Source organism: Somniosus microcephalus, chromosome 13 (genome assembly GCF_052327205.1).
Source record: "Somniosus microcephalus isolate GS21.2 chromosome 13, FLI_Smic_1.0, whole genome shotgun sequence".
Lineage (NCBI taxonomy): Eukaryota > Metazoa > Chordata > Chondrichthyes > Squaliformes > Somniosidae > Somniosus > Somniosus microcephalus.
The window spans coordinates 33,274,534-33,297,766 of record NC_140999.1 but is presented as its reverse complement, the minus strand read 5'-3'; the positions used below and the strand labels follow the sequence as shown (position 1 = coordinate 33,297,766).

General features: G+C 44.0%; 2 protein-coding genes across 2 annotated transcripts in view; both read right to left on the bottom strand.

Moving 5' to 3' along the window:
* Window positions 1-12,568, bottom strand: part of LOC147108196 (uncharacterized) — a 41,809-nt gene extending 29,241 nt beyond the window's left edge. The window contains exons 1-5 of the mRNA XM_086005993.1: window positions 12,547-12,568; window positions 11,341-11,511; window positions 3,766-3,936; window positions 517-678; window positions 27-197 (exon numbers count right to left, since the gene is read on the bottom strand). Coding sequence (XP_085862119.1) covers window positions 27-197; window positions 517-678; window positions 3,766-3,936; window positions 11,341-11,511; window positions 12,547-12,568 — 697 coding nt within the window. The remainder of the gene's footprint in view (window positions 1-26; window positions 198-516; window positions 679-3,765; window positions 3,937-11,340; window positions 11,512-12,546) is intronic.
* Window positions 12,569-14,113: 1,545 nt separating this feature from the next.
* The window catches only part of LOC147108195 (uncharacterized), a 48,222-nt gene continuing 39,102 nt past the window's right edge, over window positions 14,114-23,233 (bottom strand). The window contains exons 5-10 of the mRNA XM_086005992.1: window positions 22,170-22,334; window positions 21,390-21,560; window positions 20,678-20,848; window positions 15,271-15,441; window positions 14,559-14,729; window positions 14,114-14,304 (exon numbers count right to left, since the gene is read on the bottom strand). Of these exons, the coding sequence (XP_085862118.1) occupies window positions 14,114-14,304; window positions 14,559-14,729; window positions 15,271-15,441; window positions 20,678-20,848; window positions 21,390-21,560; window positions 22,170-22,334 (1,040 nt within the window). The remainder of the gene's footprint in view (window positions 14,305-14,558; window positions 14,730-15,270; window positions 15,442-20,677; window positions 20,849-21,389; window positions 21,561-22,169; window positions 22,335-23,233) is intronic.

The following is a 23,233-nucleotide window of genomic DNA, read 5'->3' as shown; positions in this document are numbered from 1 at the left end:
TGATAAAGGTTCACTGGGATACTCACCACTTGTTGTATTGAGAGGTGCTGTTGAGATGGTCGTTGATTCAGATGTCAGCGCTGGAGTAGAGCTCCCTGTAGTTGTTGCTGCTGCTGTGCTTGTTGAGGCAGGAGCTGATGTCGAGATCGGTGCTGCAGTGGTCGACTCTGTACTTGCAGTCGATGTTTCTGTTGATGCTGTTAAAGTAGTTTATGTTGTTATAAAGACAAATAGGAAACTTGGAACATCATATTATGATTTGTGCATGAAAGACAAACTGATATTTCTTGTTACCACTTGGGTATAATGGAAATTTGTCAGAGAGATAACATAGCCAGGTTGCAGCAGCAGCAGCAATGCACCAAATGTCACGGCATTGATTCTCCCCTGCATTGTTCTAGCTGACACAATAAAACTACAACATTTTGATGTTGTTTCATTATGTGTTCCTAATCCTGCATTTGATTGAAAGGAATCAGAATTTAACTGCTGATAAAGGTTTACTAGGATACTCACCACTTGTTGTACTGAGAGGTGCTGTTGAGATGGTCGTTGATTCAGATGTCAGTGCTGGTGTAGAGCTCCCTGTAGTTGTTGCTGCTGCTGTACTTGTTGAGGCAGGAGCTGATGTCGAGGTCGGTGCTGCAGTGGTCGACTCTGTACTTGCAGTCGATGTTTCTGTTGATGCTGTTAAAGTAAATTATATTGTTATAAAGGCAAATAGAAAACTTGGAACAACATACACTGATTTGTGCATGAAAGACAAACTGATATTTCTTGAAACAAGCGTCTAATGAGGGTGAGGAACTTAACGTAATTAATATAATTAGAGAAAAAGTACTAGAGCAACTAATGGGACTAAAAGCCGACAAATCCCCTGGACCTGACGGCCTACATCCTAGGGTTCTAAAAGAGGTGGCTGAAGAGATAGTGGATGCATTGGTTTTGATCTTCCAAAATTTCCTAGATTCTGGAATGTTCCAGCGGATTGGAATAACGCAAATGTAACACCGCTCTTCAAGAAAGGAGGGAGAGAGAAAACAGGGAACCACAGGCCAGTTAGCCTGACATCAGTTGTTTGGAAAATGCTGGAATCCATTGCTAAGGAAGTGGTATCAAGTCACTTCGAAAATCGTAACATGATTAGGCAGAGTGAACATGGTTTTATGAAAGGGAAATCGTGTTTGACAAATTTATTAGAGTTTTTTGAGGATGTAACTGGCAGGGTAGATAAAGGGAACCAGTGGCTGTAGTATATTTGAATTTCCAAAAGGCATTTGATAAAGAGCCACATAAAAGGTTGTTACACAAGATTAGGGTTCATAGGGTTGGGGGTAATATAGTAACATGGATAGAGGATTGGTTAACGGAGAGAAAACAGAGAGCAGGGTTAAACGGATTATTTTCAGGTTGGCAGGCTGTAACTAGTAGGGTGCCGCAAGGATTTGTGTTGGGGCCTCAGCTATTTACAATCTATATTAATGACCTAGATGAAGGGACCAAGTGTAATGTATCCAAGTTTGCTGATGATTCAAAGTTGGTGGGACAGTAAGCTGTGAGGAAAACACAAAGGCCGCGATTTTCTCAATCAATGCGGCTTGGGTGCGGGTCAGGTGGCTTCCAGGTTCCAGTCCCGCCCAAAGTACATCCGGCCTACAGACGTGATTTTACATCAATTGGCCTTGTTACGCCCGCTTGTTACTTCGGGCTTGCTGGCCAATTAAGATGAAGTCAGCCAAGTGACGTCATTTGACAACATGTCATCTGCCAGTTTTCGTAAAGGGACCACGCACAATTTTTTTTGTGAGCTGATTTCTCAGCGTTTAACAGCATTGAGGTGCTGCAAATGCCGACAATCACTGTATAAAGGTGAGCTCTTGCACCCAGGCTCTCCAATGACTCCCTCCATAGGCTAGAACAGATGGCAGCTGTAGGAGAGGTTACAAAAGCAATCTGTCACTGGTGAGAGGTTCTTCTAATGAGGTGGGTCTACACATACAATTGAAAACTTGTTACCTACAGAAAAGTTTAAATGCATTAACAATAAATTTCCCAACATTTTCTTACCTCTGAAACTCACCAGTGCACCATTGGATCCTTCACACCTCTTCTGCAGCTGTCATCAATGCAGAAACATTACAGTAGACCCACAGCATGCCACACTTACCTGCTGTGGTGTCCGGATGTTGGGTTCACTAGAACTAGAAGGTTCACTAGATTGATTCCTGGGATGAGAGGGCTGTCCTATGAGGAGAGATTGTGTAGAATGGGCCTGTACTCTCTGGAGTTTAGAAGAATGAGAGGTGATCTAATTGAAACATACAAGATTCCGAAAGGGATTGACAGGGTAGATGCTGAGTGGTTGTTTCCCCTGGCTGGAGTCTCTAGGACTAGGGGTCATAGGGCTCGAATTTGTCAATGGGGAGCTTTTGGAAGTGGGACTCCCACTTTTTGGGTTGTAGTCTGACCTCCATCAACTTGTGGCCAACCCATGCTATTTTCCCTTGATTGACCTTGTTAAGCCCACCCAGCGGGCTCAGCAGGCCTATTAATGGACACCCGGTTACTGGTGACGTCAGCGATTGACATTTCATCTGTCAAGAGCTTTTGACAGATGAAAAATCAGTGTTTGACAGCTCTGTGAAGCTGTCAAACACTGACAATCTGTCTTCTAACTTGAGTCCTCTTACTCAGACTCAGTTAGAGAGCTCTCCAGACCAGAAAGCAGAGGCTGCAGCTTTTGACAGTTCAGCGGCCATTCTGCTTTCTGTGCCGGTGAGCTGAGGGACTCCTGAGAACTGAAGGAAGGAAGCCTACAGGAGAAAGTAAAGGTAAGTAAAACTTATTAAAATACTTTACACTTACCTCACACACTTACCTCTGCACACATGCACCCATCACTCACCTGCACAACGGACATCTCGGCTCCTCCAACCCCTGCAGACCGATGGCCCGCCTCGCTAACTTGGTGTGGTTCAGAGCCATCGGACAGCCCACACTTCAGTGCTAAAAACAGGGATTAGGCAAAAAACTGCCTGTTAACTACCTGTTAACAGGCAGTTAATTGGCACTAATCCCCTTCCCGCCTCGGGGGGGCGGCTCCCAGCACAGGTCGGGTACCCGCCTCCTGGGACATTGGAACAGAGGCGGGTTGGGGGCGGGATGGGTTCCTGCCCCCCGATTCTGCAATTTTCCCACCGCTCCCACCTCCAAACCCGCCTCCTAGCGGCTTGGAAAATCGAGCCCATAGCCTCAGGATAAGGGGTAGGCCATTTAAGACTGAGATGAGGAGGAATTTCTGCACTCAGAGGGTTGTAAATCTTTGGAATTCTCTGCCCCAGAGGGCTGTGAATGCTGAGTCTTTCAGTATATTCAAGGCTGAGCTAGATAGATTTTTGGACTCTAGGGGAATCAAGGGATATGGAGATTGGGCGGGAAAGTGGAGTTGAGGTTGATGATCTTCCATGATCTTATGGAATGGTGGAGCAGTCTCGAGGGGCCGTATGACCTACTCCTGCTCTTATTTCTTATACTCTTATGTTACCACTTGGGTATAATGGGAATTTCTCAGGAAAAGATAACTTAGCCTGGTTGCAGCAGCAGCAATGCACCAAATGTGATGGCACATGATTCTCCCCTGCAGTGTTCTAGCAGACACAATCAACTACAACATTTTGATGTTATTTCATTATGTGTTCCTAATCCTGAATTTGATTTACAGGAATCAGAATGAAACTGCTGATAAAGGTTGACTAGGATACTCACCACTTGTTGTACTGAGAGGTACTGTTGAGATGGTCGTTGATTCAGATGTCAGTGCTGGAGTAGAGCTCCCTGTAGTTGATGCTGCTGCTGTAATTGTTGAGGCAGGAGCTGATGTCGAGGTCAGTGCTGCAGTGGTCGACTCTGTACTTGCAGTCAATGGTTCTGTTGAAGCTGTTAAAATAGTTTATGTTGTTATAAATTTATCAAATAACTTAGAACAACATACTCTGATTTGTGCATGAAAGACAAACTGCTCTTTCTTGTTAACACTTGGGTATAATGGAAATTATTCAGAAAGATAACATAGCCAGGTTGCAGCAGCAGCAGCAATGCACCAAATGTCATGGCATTGATTCTGCCCTGCATTGTTCTAGCTGACAGAATGGGCTGGATTTTGTCAGCCCCGAGGAGGCAGCTATGGAGGCAGGACTGCCGGTAAAGTTGCAGAATTTGGAGGCGGGTGGCAAACTCGCCCCCAACCCGCCTCCATGCCCTCTTGCCAGGAGGCAGAAAGTTGGCCTTCTCCGGGTCCAGTCTCCTCGAGGCGGGAAAGGGATTAAAGCCTATTAACTGCCTGTTAACAGGTAGTTAACAGGCAGAAAATTAGGATTATCCCCACTTTTCCTCCCGAAGTGTAGGCTTCCCGACCTTGGGGAACCTCGCCAGGGTGTAGGAGATGAGTAGGAGGTCTGCGGGGGTCAGAGGGGTCTGAAAGTGAGATGTAGATCTGAGTGATGGGTGAAAAGTGTGGAGTGTAAAGTGTTAGAAAATGTTCACTTACCTTTGTTTCTGTCTACAGCCTTCAGCTGCTGTGGTGCCGGAGTCCTGACATCTCCATTGTAGATACCACAGACTGGCTGTTGGATCTTCCGAACCAACAGCCAGGTGATTTCTGCAAAGTTGAAATGTTTGATGAGTCCTGAACACAAGGTCTCATCAAACTACACAGAATGTCAGTGTTTGACAGCTTCACAGAACTGTCAAACGATGACATTTCTTCTTTGAAAACCTCTTGACAGGTGGCACGTCATACGTTGACAGGCTCTGTCACTGACTTCCCCCTAATTGGCCTGCAGAGCCCGCTGGGCTGGCTTAACAAGGTCAATCAGGAGAAAATCCCGCTGGTTGGCCAGAAGCTGATGGAGGCGGGATTGAAAGTCGGCAAGCAGCAGTCCCGCCCCTTTTGAGTTCACTTGACATGAAGGAGGGACCCCGATCAGAGTGGATGAAATTGGCCGTACCGCAAAGGGAAAAGACTTGATCAAGGCATTTGATCACTGTGGAAGTAAGCATATTGGGACAGGGGAAAGCAAAGGGAAAGCGTGAATATTCGTCCACCATAGTCAGTAAGTAGGTGTTTCGCGTTGAGGAGGGCAGTGGCCCTTTAAAGTCAATGCTGAGTTGCTGCATAGGCTGCATAGTGTGTATGAGCGAGCCATCTGATGGACGGAAGAATTGCGGTTTTAATTCCGCACAAATTCTACAGGAGGAGCACGTTCTTTTCACATCTTCCGTAGAAAATGGGAGATCTTTAGATCGCACAAAGTGCAACATATGGGTAAGGCCAGGATGGCATAAGTCAGTATGAAGATCTGCCAGAGTCGAAGTTGACATAGAAGAGCAGAATGCCCGCGTGAGGGTATCCGGGGCCACATTCTCTTTGCCGGGTCGATAATGTCTTGTTTTGCATACTTTGTACAAAAATAATAAATTGCAGGACAATGGAGTATTACAGTTTAAACTCTTTTATGAAGCATCAGGTCTGTGATCTCAATCATACAGCACAGTGGGGACATGATGGAGTTAGGACCCCTGGGTCTTCAAAACAATAGCAGTCCTTACAGATGTCTGCAGGCCAATGACAACTCAGCATGTGATCACATGTGAATATAATAGGTATTCCTTACAGATGCCTCCGGGCCAATGATAATTCAATATGCAAATGTTACACCCCCTTTCTTTTAAAAGAAAAAATGCATTACTTGTAAACCTTTCTTCTACCTAATGTTCTCGGTAGCATAAACATACAAGTAAGCTCAGCATTTAACTAGCGCTGAAAACATCTCAACGTTTCAATAACGATGTACAGTTTTTTTTTTAGGGCAGCGATCCACCTACACCCTTTGACAGTTCACAAGTCAAGGATAACTCTAGGCTTGACCTCTCGTCCCGACCTTGTGTGGTATGGAACTGAGCATGCTCCTGAATCAGTCAACAATTCAGGTTCAGGTAAGTATGATGTGTTTTGTGTATTGCTCTATTCATCACACTCTGTTGAACTGATCCTCTCGTCGGAATGACGGTGTTGTTCCTTGGTGTTCAGGAGGTGCCTGCGATTGTGGCGGTACACCTGTCCTTCTGGGGTGCGGACATGATACGATTGCTCAGTGTCAGCTGGCTGGATGACGACTGCTGGCTTCCACTAGTCATGCTCCTGAATTCTGACGGATTCTCCATTGTGCAGCGGCGGCAGTAGTCTAGCTGACCTGTCATAGTATCTCTTTTGGTGTTGCTGTCTCTGTACACGTTTTGCATGCACTTGCTTGCAGCTGACGACCTCTGGCTGCAGCTGCTGGTTGGTGCTTGGAAGGATTGAGCAAAGTCTGCGGCTCATCAACAGCTGTGCTGGTGACTTGAAGTTGTCAACCGGAGTGTTGCGGTACTCAAGGAGACTGATGTAGGGGTCCCTTTTGTCCGCTTTGGCTTTGTCCATGAGTGTTTTTGCAATCTGGACAGTTTTTTCAGCAAGGCCATTACTTTGAGGGTAATGTGGGCTTGATGTGACATGTGTGAAATCCCATGCCTTGGCAAATGACTCGAACTCTTTTGATTTGTATTGGGGGCCATTGTCTGAGACTAAAGTCTCTACAATGCCATGCCTGGCAAAGGCTGCCTTTAGCTTGTGGATCACAGCTGCAGATGTGGTGCTGTGAAGCTTGTCCAATTCAAAAAATCTGCTGTAGTAATCAACAGTCACTATGTAGTCCTCATTGTTCCATGTGAACAGATCCGTTGCCGTGACCTGCCAGGGCCTGTCTGTGATACGGTGAGGTATCATGGGCTCTTTGACATTTGATGGGCAGCGTTCTAGACAAATGGAACATTTTCTGACAATGTCCTCAATGTGTTTGCACATTCCGGGCCAAAACATAATGTCATGTGCTCTTTGTTTGCATTTTTCCATGCCCATCTGTCCAGCATGAATTTTTGTCAACATCTCTTCTCTGAGACTGGTAGGAATGATGATTTTCTCCCCTTTGAAGACGATTCTGTTGATTTGTGACAGTTCGTCTCTGTGGTTCCAGAATTCAGATATGCTCTGAGGGCATTTCCTCCTTTCCTCAGGCCATCCTTCATGTATGACTTTGCTCAGCAGTGTGAGTTGTGCATCTTTCTCTGTTTCTGATCGGATCTCCTTCAGTTTTGAGTCACTCACAGGTAAGCTGTTGTACACCATGTGCACCTGCACATCCAATCCTTCACTGAGGCTGCTTTTCTCGGGGTTGAGCCGGATACCTTTCTCCCGTGATCTTTGTAGCATCGCACGGAGGTTCCTGTCATGTTCCTCTCTATTCCTGCCATAGATGAGGATGTCGTCTACGATTGCGACTACTCCGTCGAGGCCTTCATAGGTTTCGTTGATCTTCCACTGGAATTCATCCTGAGCTGAGATAAGACCAAATGGTAAACGCAGAAATCGGTAGCATCCAAATGGTGTGTTGAATGTTGTTAGCTTAGATGACTCTTCCGTGAGCTTGATAGTCCAGTATCCTGATCGTGCGTCCATTACACTGAAGTAACGTGCTCCCACTAGCTTGGGTGTGATGTCATTTAGTGTTGGTAGAGGGTAGTGAGGGCGTTTGATAGCCTTGTTCAAATCTCTGGGGTCGAGACAGACTCTGAGCTTGCCTGTATGTGGTTTCTCAACCACTACTAACGCGTTGACCCACTCTGTCGGTTCTGTTTCCCGGACGATGATTTCTGTATTCCCCATGCTCTGCAGCTCCTCCTTCAGGCAACTTGGTGGGCAAACCACAGGGGTTGCTGCTGGGTCAAGGTGAATAGTGCATTCACCTGGGAATAGTCCGATTCCTTTGAAAACATCAGCAAACTCCATGACTGTCTGCTTCTCAACTGGTGCTGTCAATGATAGCACTAGCTTGACGAGGTCCATGTCTAAACATGCCTTTAGACCTAGCACTGGAGGTGCTTGAGTGTCAACAATGTAAAAGTCCAACATCATGTCGCTTTCTTTGTACTTGCATTTCATCACGCATGTGCCTTTTACAATGAGCTGCTCACCCCCATAGCCAGTCAGTCTGCATGAGATGGGCTGTAGCTCACACTCATCCTTCAAGCTGTGATACTCACTCAGAGGAATTACATTAACCTGAGCTCCAGTGTCCAGTTTAAATTTAAGCTCTGTGCCCTGTTTTCCTATCTCAATATCTGCAAAGGCTTGTTCAGTCTCTGAAATCTGCTTTTTCTGTGACACAGAATCAATAAACAGTTCCTTTGCATTTGGCTCTCTATCTGGCATTTGGCTGTCACACACTGTCTGTACTGTTTTTCCGAAAACTGTCCTGCAAACTTTAGCAATGTGGTTCCGTTTACCACATTTAGCACATTGCCTTCCTTTGGCAGGGCAGTGCTCCTTTTCCCCATGCCAGTTGTTTCCACAATATCCACAGTTTTTGAAGCGTTTTATGTCTGTGTCGCCCATTTTTAGAACTCTCTCTGTTCTTTCTGTTCTGAAACACGCTCTCTGGGCAGTGTTCTTTGGTGTGTGTCTATTAACTGCATGCACTGTCTGTTCACGTGAACTGCTCGTGACACCGGTTATGGTTTTCAACTGTGCTTGGGGTATCCATTTCGCATAATAGGCGAACATGCCGAGTGCCTGACAAAGAGAGCCGAGATTCGTAGGGGGAGGGAGCTCCTGAAGCGGACGAAGTTGCTCCGGATCCAGTTTGATGACACCGTTGTCCACCCAGTAGCCAAGAATGTTGACTGATGGTACTGATTTCACAGATTTGGACTCATTTAAGGTTAAGTTGCGACGACGGAGAACGTCAAAAAATTTCTGGAGGTTGGCATCATGCTCCTTCTGGTCATGACCAGCAATGGTGATATTATCCAGATATGGAAAAGTGTCCGTTAAGTTCTCTAGTTTGACTAGGCTATCCATTGCCCATTGAAAGACGGCCACCCCATTGGTGACCCCAAAAGGAAGGCGACAAAACTGGTAAAGCCGACCAGTGGCCTCAAAGGCCGTATATTTTTTGTCAGAGTCCTTTAACAGTACTTGATAATATGCGCTCTTTAAATCAAAAGTTGAAAATACCTTGTAGTTGGCAAGGTTATTGACCATGTCATCGATGCGTGGTAGTGGGTAGGCATCCAAGTCGGTATACTGGTTAATAGTTTGCGAATAATCGATGCAAAAATGTTTCTTGTGTTGCTTCAGAGGATTTTTAACAACGATGACTTGAGCCCGCCAGGAAGATGAACATGGCTCAATGATACCATCAGCTAGAAGGAGAGAGATTTCTGTCTTGATAAAGGATCGATCATCTTGGCTGAAACGTCGTGATTTAGTGACTATGGGCTTACATCGGGGGGAAAGATTGGCAAACAAGGCAGGCTCGTCGAGCGAAGCCGCCGAAAGTGCACAAAATGGTACTTTGGAAATAGTAAGCTCCGGCTTTGACCCTCCAAACTCGAAAGTGAGTCTTTTGTGTTGTTTCTGGAAATCCTGTCCCAGGAGCACATCACTGCATAGGTTCTTGAGCACACCGAGCCGGGTGGAGAAATAAATGCGGCCATTGAGAATAAGGTCGACAAGACAAAAGCCGGAAGAATTGGTGGTCAGTGTCGTCAGAGCCATTGCAATTTCCCTGTCCGAGGGGTAAATACGCAGTTTTAACTTACTGACAGCCCGCTCACTAATGAAGCTGTCAGAGCTGCATGAGTCGATTAGTGCACTCAAAATGTGTCCATTTACCGAAACATTCGTGGCTGCATGGGACAGAGTTTGGGGAAAAACAGCTGTGATGGGAGTTTTCCTCTGACAGCTGTAACCTTAGTAGTGGTTCTTGGGGGAGGAGCAGTTTCATAGATTGCAGCTGTAACCTTAGTAGTGGCTCTTGGGGGAGGAGCAGTTTTATAGATAGTAGCTGCAAAACTAACAGGAGCTCTCGACCGGTATACCTTAGAAAAGTGGCCTTTCTTACTAACAGCGGCTCTTGACTGGCATACCTTAGAAAAGTGACCTTTCTTGCTGCAATGATTGCAGGTTGCGTTACGAGCAGGACAGAATTTCCTATAATGGAATGCACCTCCACAGAAGAAACACTTCCTTCCAGATTGCCAAGATGCCGCTAGGGTGGGGTCATCATCAGTGAAGGCTTCTAGGGTAGGGTTGTCATCTGCTAAGTTAGAGTCATCATCGGTGAGGGCTTCTGCCCGAGACCTATCGAAGGAGTCATTAAAAGTGATAGCAGCAGCCCATGCATGAGCTAAAAGATAGGTATCTGCATTCCTCTTTGCTAAGTCCAGGGAACACGCTTGGTCATAGGCAGCCTTTAACTCGAGGGTTTTATTCTCCAACAGACGCTGATGTATGAAGGGAGACGTAATTCCATTAATAAAGGAATCGCGAATTAGCTCCTTCTGGTACTGCTCAGCTCTGACAGCTTTAAGGTTACAATCCTTGCTGAGCCTGCGAAACTTTTGAAGGAATTCATCAAGTGATCCCCCGGGTTGTTGTCGAGTTGTGGCCAATAGATGCCGAGCAAAAATTTTGTTTGGGGCCTTAACATATAGTCGCTGCAATATTAGGATAGTGGAGTCATAGTCTACACAGTCTTCGATATAATCAAACACATGAGGGGATACATAATTTGCAAGTATCTCTAATTTATCAGGAACATTCTCACCACACACCCTGAGGAAGTTGCTGAAGGTACGATATCAGTGTTTCCATACCTTAGCATTTGTAGGAGAATTTGGGTCCAGGTCAAGATGGGCGGGTCTGAGTAGTTTGTCCATGATGGATTGATTTCTATGCCAGAGTTCCCTTCTGCAGTTGAAGTCGTAGCTGGCTGTTCCTGAAATCACTCAGAGCGTGGAGTCGATATCAAGTTGATTAAATTGACGTAATAAAACTCACTACGCACTTGGTTTGAGCATAAAGCAAGGCTTTAATCAACTTGTTTCAGAACATGGAGGTCTAGTTGTACTTCACTAGTTCCTTGTCTTACAAAATGTCCCTGGCAAGCTGGGCCCACGCCCGAGTATTTATACTCCTTGGACGACGCCACCAGCTGGCCGTCCAGTGCTATTTCATGAGTAGTTTCTTGATGAATGATGAGATTTATAACAAAGATAACATAGCCATGTTGCTGCAGCAGTAATGCACCAAATATCATGGCACATGATTCTCCCATGCATTGTTCCAGCTGTCCCAATAAAACTACAACATTTTGATGCTGTTTCATTGTGTGTTCCTAATCCTGCGTTTGATTGAATGGAATCAGAATGAATCTGCTGATAAAGGTTTACTAGGATACTCACCACTTGTTGTACTGAGAGGTGCTGTTGAGATGCTCGTTGATTCAGATGTCAATGCTGGAGTAGAGCTCCCTGTAGTTGTTGCTGCTGCTGTGCTTGTTGAGGCAGGAGCTGATGTCGAGGTCGGTGCTGCAGTGCTCGACGCTGTACTTGCAGTGGATGCTTCTGTTGTTACTATTAAAGTAGTTAATTTTGTTATAAAGTCAAACAAATCACTTAGAACAACATACTATGATTTGTGGATGAAAGTCTGGAAAAAATCTATCAACTTACTTGAGGTCTCCTGAGATGCGTATACTTCCACCCATGGGCCTCTCAAAACTCGAAATGTGCAGAGCCCACGTATCCCAGAGGTGCATGCGGTTTGCAAGTGTCTCTGGGATCACATGGGCCAGACCAGCCAATAGGAGAAGAGAATCTCCCTTCCTATACTTGACAGATAGACCTGTCAAATATATGAATGGAGATCACCCCAAAAACACAGTAAAACAGAAAATAAATGTTAAAAAACCCATCACGTTTTTAAAATGAGTTTAAATTACAATAAATTAAATATTAAAAAAAATAGATATACAGGAAACTTTGTGTTATCCGGAGGCTAAATGTTCGGCAAACTCGAGCCACCGGCAAAAATCAGGTGCCGTTTTGTTAGGTTTTTTTTCTTCTCGTGGCTTTTTTTTCAACAGTCAGGCTCTGCAAAGTCTCTGTAGCTTAGCAACAGCTTCAGAGAGACGCTTCCAAGGTACGGGCCGACTGTTTAGAAGCTGTTGCCATGCAACAGTGTTCGTTGTCAGGTACGGAGATGAAAAGCTCCATATGCTTCAACATTAACGCTGGTGTGTCCGGCAGTTTTGAGGGAACGGCAACAGCTCGGTCCTGTCGGTGCCGGATAGCACAAAGTTTCCTGTATTTTGGAAAAAATAATTAAGTTTTTACGAGGCTAAAATATACTTACCTTTTTTACCTGTAAAAGTATTCTAAAATTATAACTGAGTGAAAAATAATTTTTATTTTACTATTTCAACCCTCATGCTGGTAAAAGCAGGCCTTACACTTTTACCAGGCGTACGATTTCTAAGGGTTTTCTGCAGGCGGTGGTTCACCAGAAAGCGGAACTATCTGCCCGCAGCAGCCCTTCTCCAGGGCAGGCAACCGATCTGTCAAGAGTATTCTTGACAGATGGGAAATACCAATATTCAGCGCATGTACTTTGCATGCCTGAAACCAACATTTCCGATGTCCTTACGGGTGTGTACACAGCGGATACACACCCATAGGCATCGGAATATATGGGACAATATAGCCAGGTTGCAGCAGAAGCAATGCACCAAATATTGTGGCACATGATACTCCCCTGCATTGTTCTAGCAGACACAATAAAACTACAACATTTTGATGCTGTTTCATTGTGTGTTCCTAATCCAGCATTTGATTGAAAGGAATAAATGAAACTGCTGATAAAGGTTGACTAGGATACTCACCACTTGTACTGAGAGGTGCTGTTGAGATGGCCGTTGATTCAGATGTCAGTGCTGGAGTAGAGCTCCCTGTAGTTGTTGCTGCTGCTGTGTTTGTTGAGGCAGGAGCTGATGTCGAGGTCGGTGCTGCAGTGGTCGACTCTGTACTTGCAGTCGATGCTTCTTTTGTTGCTGTTAAAGCAGTTAATTTTGTTATAAAGTCAAACAAATCACTTAGAACAACATACTATGATTTGTGGATGAAAGACAAACTGCTATTTCTTGTTACCACTTGGGTATAACGGAAATCTGTCTGAAAGATAATGGCTCGTATTTTCCGATCGGCGAATTCCTGCCTGTGGAGGCCTCCGATCTGGAAAAAATCTACCAAATTACCTGAGGTCTCCCGAGGTGCGTACACTTCCACTCCTGGGCCTCCCAAAACTCAAAATGCGCAGGGCCTACGTCTCCCAGAGGAGCATGCGGTTTGCAAGTGTCTCTGGGATCACGTGGGCCAAGGGGAGCCAATAGGAGAAGAGAATCTCCCTTCATATACTTGACAGATAGACCTGTCAAATATATGAATGGAGATCACCCCAAAAACACAGTAAAACATAAAACAAAATTTTTTAAAAACTATCACGTTTTTAAAATGAGTTTACAGGACAATAAATTAAATATTTCTAACAAAAATTTAATATTTTGCAAAAAATAATCAAAGATTTTACGGGGCTAAAAATAAATTAACCTTTTTTAAATGTATTTTTAAATTATATATGAGTGAAAAATAATTTAAATTTTTTTTTTCTCAACTCTTATGCTGGCAGAAGCAGCTCTTACGCCTGCTTTTACCAGGCGTAAGATTTCTAAGGGTTTTCTGCGGGTGGAGGTTCTCCAGAAAGCAGAGCTATCCGCCCGCAGAGGCCCTTCTCCAGGGCAGGCGTCCGACCTGTCAAGAGCATTCTTGACAGATCTGAAATACCAGCTTTCGGTGCATGCGCTTCGCATGCCTGAAACCAGCATTCACGATGTCCCTACGGGTGTGTGCACAGCTCGTACACACACGTAGGCATCGGAATATACAGGCCAATACAGCCAGGTTGCAGCAGCAGCAGCAATGCTCCTAATGTGATGGCACATGATTCTCCCCTGCATTGTTCTAGCAGACACAATAAAACTACAACATTTTGATGTTCATTCATTATGTGTTCCTAATCCTGCATTTGATTGAAAGGAATCAGAATGAAACTGCTGATAAAGGTTTACTAGGATACTCACCACTTATTGTACTGAGAGGTGCTGTTGAGATGGTCGTTGATTCAGATGTCAGTGCTGGAGTAGAGCTCCCTGTAGTTGATGCTGCTGCTGTGCTTGTTGAGGCAGGAGCTGGTGTTGAGGCCGGTGCTGCAGTGGTCGACTCTGTACTTGCAGTCGATGTTTCTGTTGATGCTGGTAAAGTAGTTTATGTTGTTATAGAGGCGAACAGAAAACTTGGAACATACTATTGTTTCTGCATGAACGACAAACTGTTATTCCTTGTTACCACTTGGGTATAATGGAAAATTGTCAGGAAAATAACAGCCAGGTTGCAGCAGCAGCAGCAATGCACGAAATGTCATGGCACATTATTCTCATCTGCATTGTTCTAGCTGACACAACAGAAGTGCAACATTTTGATGTTGTTTCATTATATGTTCCTAATCCTGCATTTGATTGAAAGGAATCAGAATGAAACTGCTGATAAAGGTGTACTAGGATACTCACCACTTGTTGTACTGAGAGGTGCTGTTGAAAAGGTTGTTGATTCAGAGGTCAATGCTGGAGTAGAGCTCCCTGTAGTTATTGCTGCTGCTGTACTTGTTGAAGCAGGAGCTGATGTCGAGGTCGGTCCTGCAGTGGTCGACTCTGTACTTGCAGTCGATGTTTCTGTTGATGCTGGTAAAGTAGTTTATTTTGTTATAGAGGCAAACAGAAGACTTGGAACAACATACTATTGTTTCTGCATGAACAACAAACTGTTATTCCTTGTTACCACTTGGGTATAATGGAAATTTGTCACAAGGATTGACGTAATAAAACTCACTACACACTTGGTTTGAGCATAAAGCAAGGCTTTAATCAACTTGCTTCACAACATGGAGGTCTAGTTGTACTTCACTAGTTCCTTGTCTTACAAAATGTCCCCGGTAAGCTGGGCCCACGCCCGAGTATTTATACTCCTTGGACGGCGCCACCAGCTGGCCGTCCAGTGCTATTTCATGAGTAGTTTCTTGATGAATGATGCCATTTATAACAAAGATAACATAGCCATGTTTCAATGCACCAAATATCATGGCACATGATTTTCCCATGCATTGTTCTAGCTGTCACAATAAAACTACAACATTTTGATGCTGTTTCATTGTGTGTTCCTAATCCTGCATTTGATTGAAAGGAATAAATGAAACTGCTGATAAAGGTTTACTAGGATACTCACCACTTGTTGTACTGAGAGGTGCTGTTGAGATGCTCGTTGATTCAGATGTCAATGCTGGAGTAGAGCTCCCTGTAGTTGTTGCTGCTGCTGTGCTTGTTGAGGCAGGAGCTGATGTCGAGGTCGGTGCTGCAGTGGTCGACTCTGTACTTGCATTCGATGTTTCTGTTGTTGCTGTTAAAGTAGTTAATTTTGTTATAAAGTCAAACAAATCACTTAGAACAACATACTGTGATTTGTGGATGAAAGACAAACTGCTATTTCTTGTTACCACTTGGGTATAATGGAAATCTGTCTGAAAGATAATGGCTCGTATTTTCCGATCGGAGGCCTCCTGCGTGTGGAGGCCTCCGATCTGGAAAAAATCTACCAACTTACCTGAGGTCTCCCGAGGTGCGTATCCTTCGACTCCTGGGTCGCTGAAAACTCAAAATGCGCAGGGCCTACGTATCCCAGAGGTGCATGCGGTTTGCAAGTGTCTCTGGGATCACATGGACCAGACCAGCCAATAGGAGAAGAGAATCTCCCTTCATATACTTGACAGATAGACCTGTCAAATATATGAATGGAGATCACCCCAAAAACACAGTAAAACAGAAAACAATTTTTTTTTAAAACAATCACATTTTTAAAATGAGTTTAATGGACAATAAATTAAATATTTGTAACAAAAATTAAATTTTTTGCAATAAATAATAAGAGTTTACGGGGCTAAAAATAAATTTACCTTTTTTAAATATATTTTTAAATTATATATGAGTGAAAAATAATTAAAAATTTTTTTTTTTCATCTCTTAAGTTGGCAAAAGCAGCTCTTACAGCTGCAGATGTAGTCCGTGGTCAGGGACAGGACGGTGTGACTACGAGTGACGAAGGTACAGGGATCCAGGATGTAGTGTTGAAGGAGACGCAGCCCTTGTTCTTGTCAAGCAGGATCGAGGTTCTTACTCCCTGTGAGGGCGGGAGCGGGGACTGCAGGGAGGATGAGCAACCTGGCCACAGCACCATGGTACAGGGGGCCATTCAAGTGGAGGGAGTAAAAAGAAATGTTGTAGTGGTAGGGGATAGTATCATTAGGGGGATAGATAGGGTTCTCTGCAGTCAAGAACGGGAGTCCCGAAGGCTGTGTTGCCTGCCCGGTGCCAGGGTTAAGGACATCTCTTCTGGGCTGGGAAGAAACTTGTAGTGGGAGGGGGAGGATCCAGTTGTCATGGTCCATGTTGGTACAAACAACGTAGATAGGACAAGGAAGACGGTTCTGTTAAAGGAGTATGAGCAGCTAGGGGTCAAATTAAAAAACAGAACCTCAAGGGTAATAATCTCTGGGTTATTACCTGAGCCACGAGCGAATTTGGCTAGGATAAATAAAATTAAAGAGTTAAATGCGTGGCTCAAAGACTGGTGTGGGAGAAATGGGTTTTGCTTCTTGGGACACTGGCACCAGTACTGGGACAGGAGGGAGCTGTTCTGTTGGGACGGACTCCACTTGGCCAGTGCTGGGACTAGAGTCCTGGCGAATCATATAACTAGGGCTGTAGAGAGGGCTTTAAACTAATTAGTGGGGGGGAGGTTTCTAGATAGCAAATAATAGAAATGACAACGGAGAAGGTCATAGACTTAGGTAGCAGTGGGGGAATTAAAAAACAGAACGTGTCAGGAAGGGACAGAAGGTATGGAGTAAAAAGTAAAGTACTAAAAGGGGAAAAAACAGGAACTAAGTGTTACAAAACATATTTGAAAGCTCTTTATCTGAATGCACGTAGCATTCGTAACAAAATGAATGAGTTAATGGCACAAATAACGACATATGGGTATGATCTTGTGGCCATTACAGAAACATGGCTGCAGGGTGACCATGACTGGGAATTAAACATACAGGTTATTTAACAATAAGGAAGGACAGGCAGGAAGGGAGGGGAGGTGGGGTGGCTATGCTAATAAAGGAAGGAATCAATATAATATAGAGAAATGATATTGGGTCAAAGGAGCAGGATAGTGAAACAGTTTGGGTGGAGATAAGGAATAATAAGGGGAAAAAAACACTAGTGGGCGTAGTCTATAGGCCTCCGAACAGTTGCAACTCTGTTGGACGGAGTATTAATCAGGAAATAGTTGAGGCTTGTAATAAGGGAACAGCTATAATTATCGGGGATTTTAATTATCATATTAACTGGACAAATCAAATTGGGCAGAGCAGCCTTGAGGATGAGTTCATTGAGTGTATTAGGGATGGGTTTCTTGAGCAGTATGTAACTGAACCGACCAGGGGGCAAGCAACCTTAGGTTTGGTCCTGTGTAATGAGACAGGATTAATTAAAAATGTCCTAGTAAAGGATACCCTTGGAATGAGTGACCATAACATGGTTGAATTCCATATTCAATTAGAGGGTGAGAAGGTTGGATCTCAAGCAAGCATGCTGAGCTTGAATAAAGGAGACTATGAAGGTATGAGAGCGGAATTGATTAGAGTGGACTGGGAAAATAGATTAAAGGGTAAGACGGTACATGATCAGTGGTGTACATTTAAGGAGTTATTTTACAACTTCCAAAAAAAAAAATTCCACTGAGGAAAAAAGGGTGTAAAAGAAAAGATAGCCATCCGTGGCTAAGTAAAGTAATTAAGGATAGTATCCGACTAAAAACAAGGGCATATAAGGTAGCCAAATCTAGTGGGAGGATAGAAGATTGGGAAGGCTTTAAAAGACAGCAAAAAATAACTAAAAGATTGATTAAGAAAGGGAAGATAGATTATGAAAGTAAATTAGCAAAAAATGTAAAAACAGACAGCAAAAGTTTCTATAGTAAAATAAAAAGAAAAAGGGAGGCTAAAGTAAATGTTGGTCCCTTAGAGGATGAGACCGGGAAATTAATGGTGGGAAACATGGAGATGGCAAAAACGCTGAACAATTATTTTGTATCAGCCTTTACGGTAGAGGACACTAAGAATATCCCAACACTGGACAAACAGGGGGCTCTAGGGGGGGGAGGAGCTAAATACGATTAAAATCACTAAGGAAGTGGTACTTGGTAAAATAATGGGACTCAAGGCGGATAAATCCCCTGGACCTGATGGCTTTCATCCTAGGGTCTTGAGGGAAGTGGTGGTAGGGATTGTGGATGCATTGGTAATAATTTTCCAAAACTCCCTGGACTCAGCAAAGGTCCTGGCAGATTGGAAAACTGCTAATGTAACACCCTTATTTAAAAAGGGTAGTAGGCAGAAGGCTGGAAACTATAGACCTGTTAGCCTAACATCTGTGGTTGGTAAAATGTTAGAGTCCATTATTAAGGAGACAGTAATGGGACATTTGGATAAACATAATTTAATAGGACAAACTCAGCATGGTTTCATGAAGGGGAAGTCCTGTTTGACAAATTTGCTCGAGTTCTTTGAGGAAGTAACATACAGGGTGGACAAAGGGGATCCAGTGGACGTAGTGTATTTAGACTTCCAAAAGGCATTTGACAAGTTGCCACACAAAAGATTATTGCTCAAGATAAAAAGTCACGGGATTGGGGGTAATATTCTGGCGTGGGTAGAGGATTGGCTCTCTAACAGAAAGTAGAGAGTTGGGATAAATGGTTCGTTCTCAGACTGGCAATCAGTAACTAGTGGTGTTCTGCAGGGGTCAGTGCTGGGTCCCCAACTCTTTACAATCTATATTAACGATTTGGAGGAGGGGACCGAGTGTAACATATCAAAGTTTGCAGATGATACAAAGATGGGATGGAAAGTAGTGAGTGAGGAGGACATAAAAAACCTGCAAAGGGACATAGACAGGCTAAGTAAGTGGGCAGAGATTTGGCAGATGGAATACAATACTGGAAAGTGTGAGGTTATGCACTTTGGCAGGAAAAATCATAGAGCAAGTTATTATCTTAATGGCAAGAAACTGGAAAGTACTGTAATACAAAGGGATCTGGGGGTCCTGGTGCATGAAACTCAAAAAGTTAGTATGCAGGTGCAGCAAGTGGTCAAGAAGGCCAATGGAATGTTGGCTTTTATTGCTAGTGGGATAGAATATAAAAACAGGGAGGTATTGCTGCAGTTGTACAAGGTTTCGCTGAGACCGCACCTGGAATACTGCATACAGTTTTGGTGCCCATACTTAAGAAAAGACACACTTGCTCTCGAGTCAGTACAAAGAAGGTTCACTCGGTTAATCCCGGGGATGACGGGGTGGTCATATGAGGAGAGGTTGAGTAGATTGGGACTCTACTCATTGGAGTTCAGAAGAATGAGAGGCGATCTTATTGAGACATTTAAGATTGTGAAAGGGCTTGATCGGGTGGATGCGGTGAGGATGCTCCCAATGATGGGTGAAACTAGAACAAGGGGGCATAATCTTAGAATAAGGGGCTGCTCTTTCAAAACTGAGATGAGGAGAAACTTCTTCACTCAGAGGGTGGTAGGTTTGTGGAATTTGCTGCCCCAGAAAGCTGTGGAAGCTACATCATTAAATAAATTTAAAACTGAAATAGATAGTTTCCAAGAAGTAAAGGGAATTAAGGGTTACGGGGAGCGGGCAGGAAATTGGACATGAGTCTAGGTTCGGAATGGTCATGGCCCTGTGGGTAGTGGAGTGGGCCCAGGGGCCGTGTAGCCTGGTTCTGCTCCTACTGTGTTCTAATTCTGTGTTAGATTTCAGGAAATGGTTTTATTCCTGTTCCTGGCTGGGGTGGAGATCGCCTTTACAGAAGGTAAGTACTGTAGAAAATATAGGGACAGAGTGATCTCCTGGACGAGTTTCGATCGCCTAGATGGGTCGGAGAGGAATTTCCCAGATTTTTTTCGCCCAAATTGGCCATTGAGTTTTTTAACTGGTTTTTCGCCTCTCCCGGGAGAGCACATGGGTTCGGGTGGATGGAGAGTGATAGAAGATTTGAGGTTAGGATCAGATCACCATGATCTTATTGAATGGTGGAGCGGGCTCGAGGGGCCGATTGGCCTACTCCTGCTCCTATTTCTTATGTTCTTATGTTCTTATGTTTACCAGGCGTAAGATTTTCTGTGGGCGGAGGTTCTCCAGAATGCAGAACTATCTGCCCGCAGAGGCCCTTCTCCAGGGCAGGCATCCGATCTGTCAAGAGTATTCTTGACAGATCTGAAATACCGGCTTTCGGTGCATGCGCTTCGCATGCCTGAAACCAGCATTCACGATGTCCCTACGGGTGTGTACACAGCTCGTACACACACGTAGGCATCGGAATATACAGGCCAATACAGCCAGGTTGCAGCAGCAGCAGCAATGCTCCTAATGTGGTGGCACATGATTCTCCCCTGCATTGTTCTCGCTGACACAATAAAACTACAACATTTTGATGTTCTTTCATTATGTGTTCCTAATCCTGCATTTGATTGAAAGGAATCAGAATGAAACTGCAGATAAAGTTTTACTACGATACTCACTACTTGTTGTACTGAGAGGTGCTGTTGAAATGGTCGTTGATTCAGATGTCAGTGCTGGAGTAGAGCTCCCTGTAGTTGTTGCTGCTGCTGTACTTGTTGAGGGAGGAGCTGATGTCGAGGTCGGTGCTGCAGTGGTCGACTCTGTACTTGCAGTCGATGTTTCTGTTGATGCTGGTAAAGTAGTTTATTTTGTTATAGAGGCAAACAGAAAACTTGGAACAACATACTATTGTTTCTGCATGAACGACAAACTGTTATTCCTTGTTACCACTTGGGTATAATGGAAATTTGTCACAAAGATTGACGTAATAAAACTCACTACGCACTTAGTTTGAGCAAAAAGCAAGGCTTTAATGAACTTGCTTCACAACATGGAGGTCTAGTTGTACTTCACTAGTTCCTTGTCTTACAAAATGTCCCCGGTAAGCTGGACCCACGCCCGAGTATTTAGACTCCTTGGACGGCGCCACCAGCTGGCCGTCCAGTGCTATTTCATGAGTAGTTTCTTGATGAATGATGCGATTTATAACAAAGATAACATAGCCATGTTTCAATGCACCAAATATCATGGCACATGATTTTCCCATGCATTGTTCTAGCTGTCACAATAAAACTACAACATTTTGATGCTGTTTCATTGTGTGTTCCTAATCTTGCATTTGATTGAAAGGAATAAATGAAACTGCTGATAATGGTTTACTAGGATACTCACCACTTGTTGTACTGAGAGGTGCTGTTGAGATGCTCATTGATTCAGATGTCAGTGCTGGTGTAGAGCTCCCTGTAGTTGTTGCTGCTGCTGTGCTTGTTGAGGCAGGAGCTGATGTCGAGGTCGGTGCTGCAGTGGTCGACTCTGTACTTGCAGTCGATGTTTCTGTTGTTGCTGTTAAAGTAGTTAATTTTGTTATAAAGTCAAAAATGTTTGCAAAAAATAATCAAAGATTTTACGGGGCTAAAAATAAATTTACCTTTTTAAAATATATTTTTAAATTATATATGAGTGAAAAATAATTTAAAAAAAACTTTTTTTCATCTCTTATGCTGGCAAAAGCAGCTCTTACGGCTGCTTTTACCAAGCGTAAGATTTTCTGTGGGCGGAGGTTCTCCAGAAAGCAGAACTATCTGCCCGCAGAGGCCCTTCTCCAGGGCAGGCGTCCGATCTGTCAAGAGTATTCTTGACAGATCTGAAATACCGGCTTTCGGTGCATGCGCTTCGCATTCCTGAAACCAGCATTCACGATGTCCCTACGGGTGTGTACACAGCTCGTACACCCACGTAGGCATCGGAATATACAGGCCAATACAGCCAGGTTGCAGCAGCAGCAGCAATGCTCCTAATGTGATGGCACTTGATTCTCCCCTGCATTGTTCTAGCAGACACAATAAAACTACAACATTTTGATGTTCATTCATTATGTGTTCCTAATCCTGCATTTGATTGAAAGGAATCAGAATGAAACTGCTGATAAATGTTTACTAGGATACTCACCACTTGTACTGAGAGGTGCTGTTGAAATGGTCGTTGATTCAGAGGTCAATGCTGGAGTAGAGCTCCCTGTAGTTGTTGCTGCTGCTGTACTTATTGAAGCAGGAGCTGATGTCGAGGTCGGTGCTGCAGTGGTCGACTCTGTACTTGCAGTCGATGTTTCTGTTGTTGCTGTTAAAGTAGTTAATTTTGTTATAAAGTCAAACAAATCACTTAGAACAATATACTATGATTTGTGGATGAAAGACAAACTGCTATTTCTTGTTACCACTTGGGTATAATGGAAATCTGTCTGAAAGATAATGGCTCATATTTTCCGATCGGATGCTTCCTGCGTGTGGAGGCCTCCGATCTGGAAAAAATCTACCAACTTACCTGAGGTCTCCCGAGGTGCGTACACTTCCGCTCCTGGGCCTCTCAAAACTCGAAATGCGCAGGGCCCACGTATCCCAGAGGTGCATGCAGTTCGCAAGTGTCCCTGGGATCACGTAGGCCAAGGGGAGCCAATAGGAGAAGGGAATCTCCCTTCATACACTTGACAGATAGACCTGTCAAATGTATAAATGGAGATCACCCCAAAAACACAGTAAATCATAAAGGCCTAGAAATTCGGGTCTCCACGGGTGATTACGCATGGGGTACTCACCCATAAGCCCAATGGAAGTGGTGGTTTCCTGCATGCACAGCGCATGCGCAGGAAACCGGCACTTCCAGTCCCCTGAAGGAAGGGGTTCAGAGGTCGAACACGTACGCGGGAGAGGCTGCACGTGCACCTCGAACTTCGTTTTTATTTGCAGGTTTTCCCGGGAGGGTAAGTCTCCAGAAGTTAGACATGTAAAAAGCAGGCGTAAGGCCTGCTTTTTACAAGGCAAGTGGTGAATTACTTAAATTAAAACATTTTTTCCACAGGTTTATTATTTTTAAATACTTTAAAGCAAGGTAAGTTTATTTTTAGCCCTGTTAGAAAATAAAATTATTTTTTTCAAAAATTTAAATTATTGTTTAAAATAGTTATTTCATATAATTTATAGTTTATTTTAAAAATGTGATGTTTTAAAAAAATTTATTTG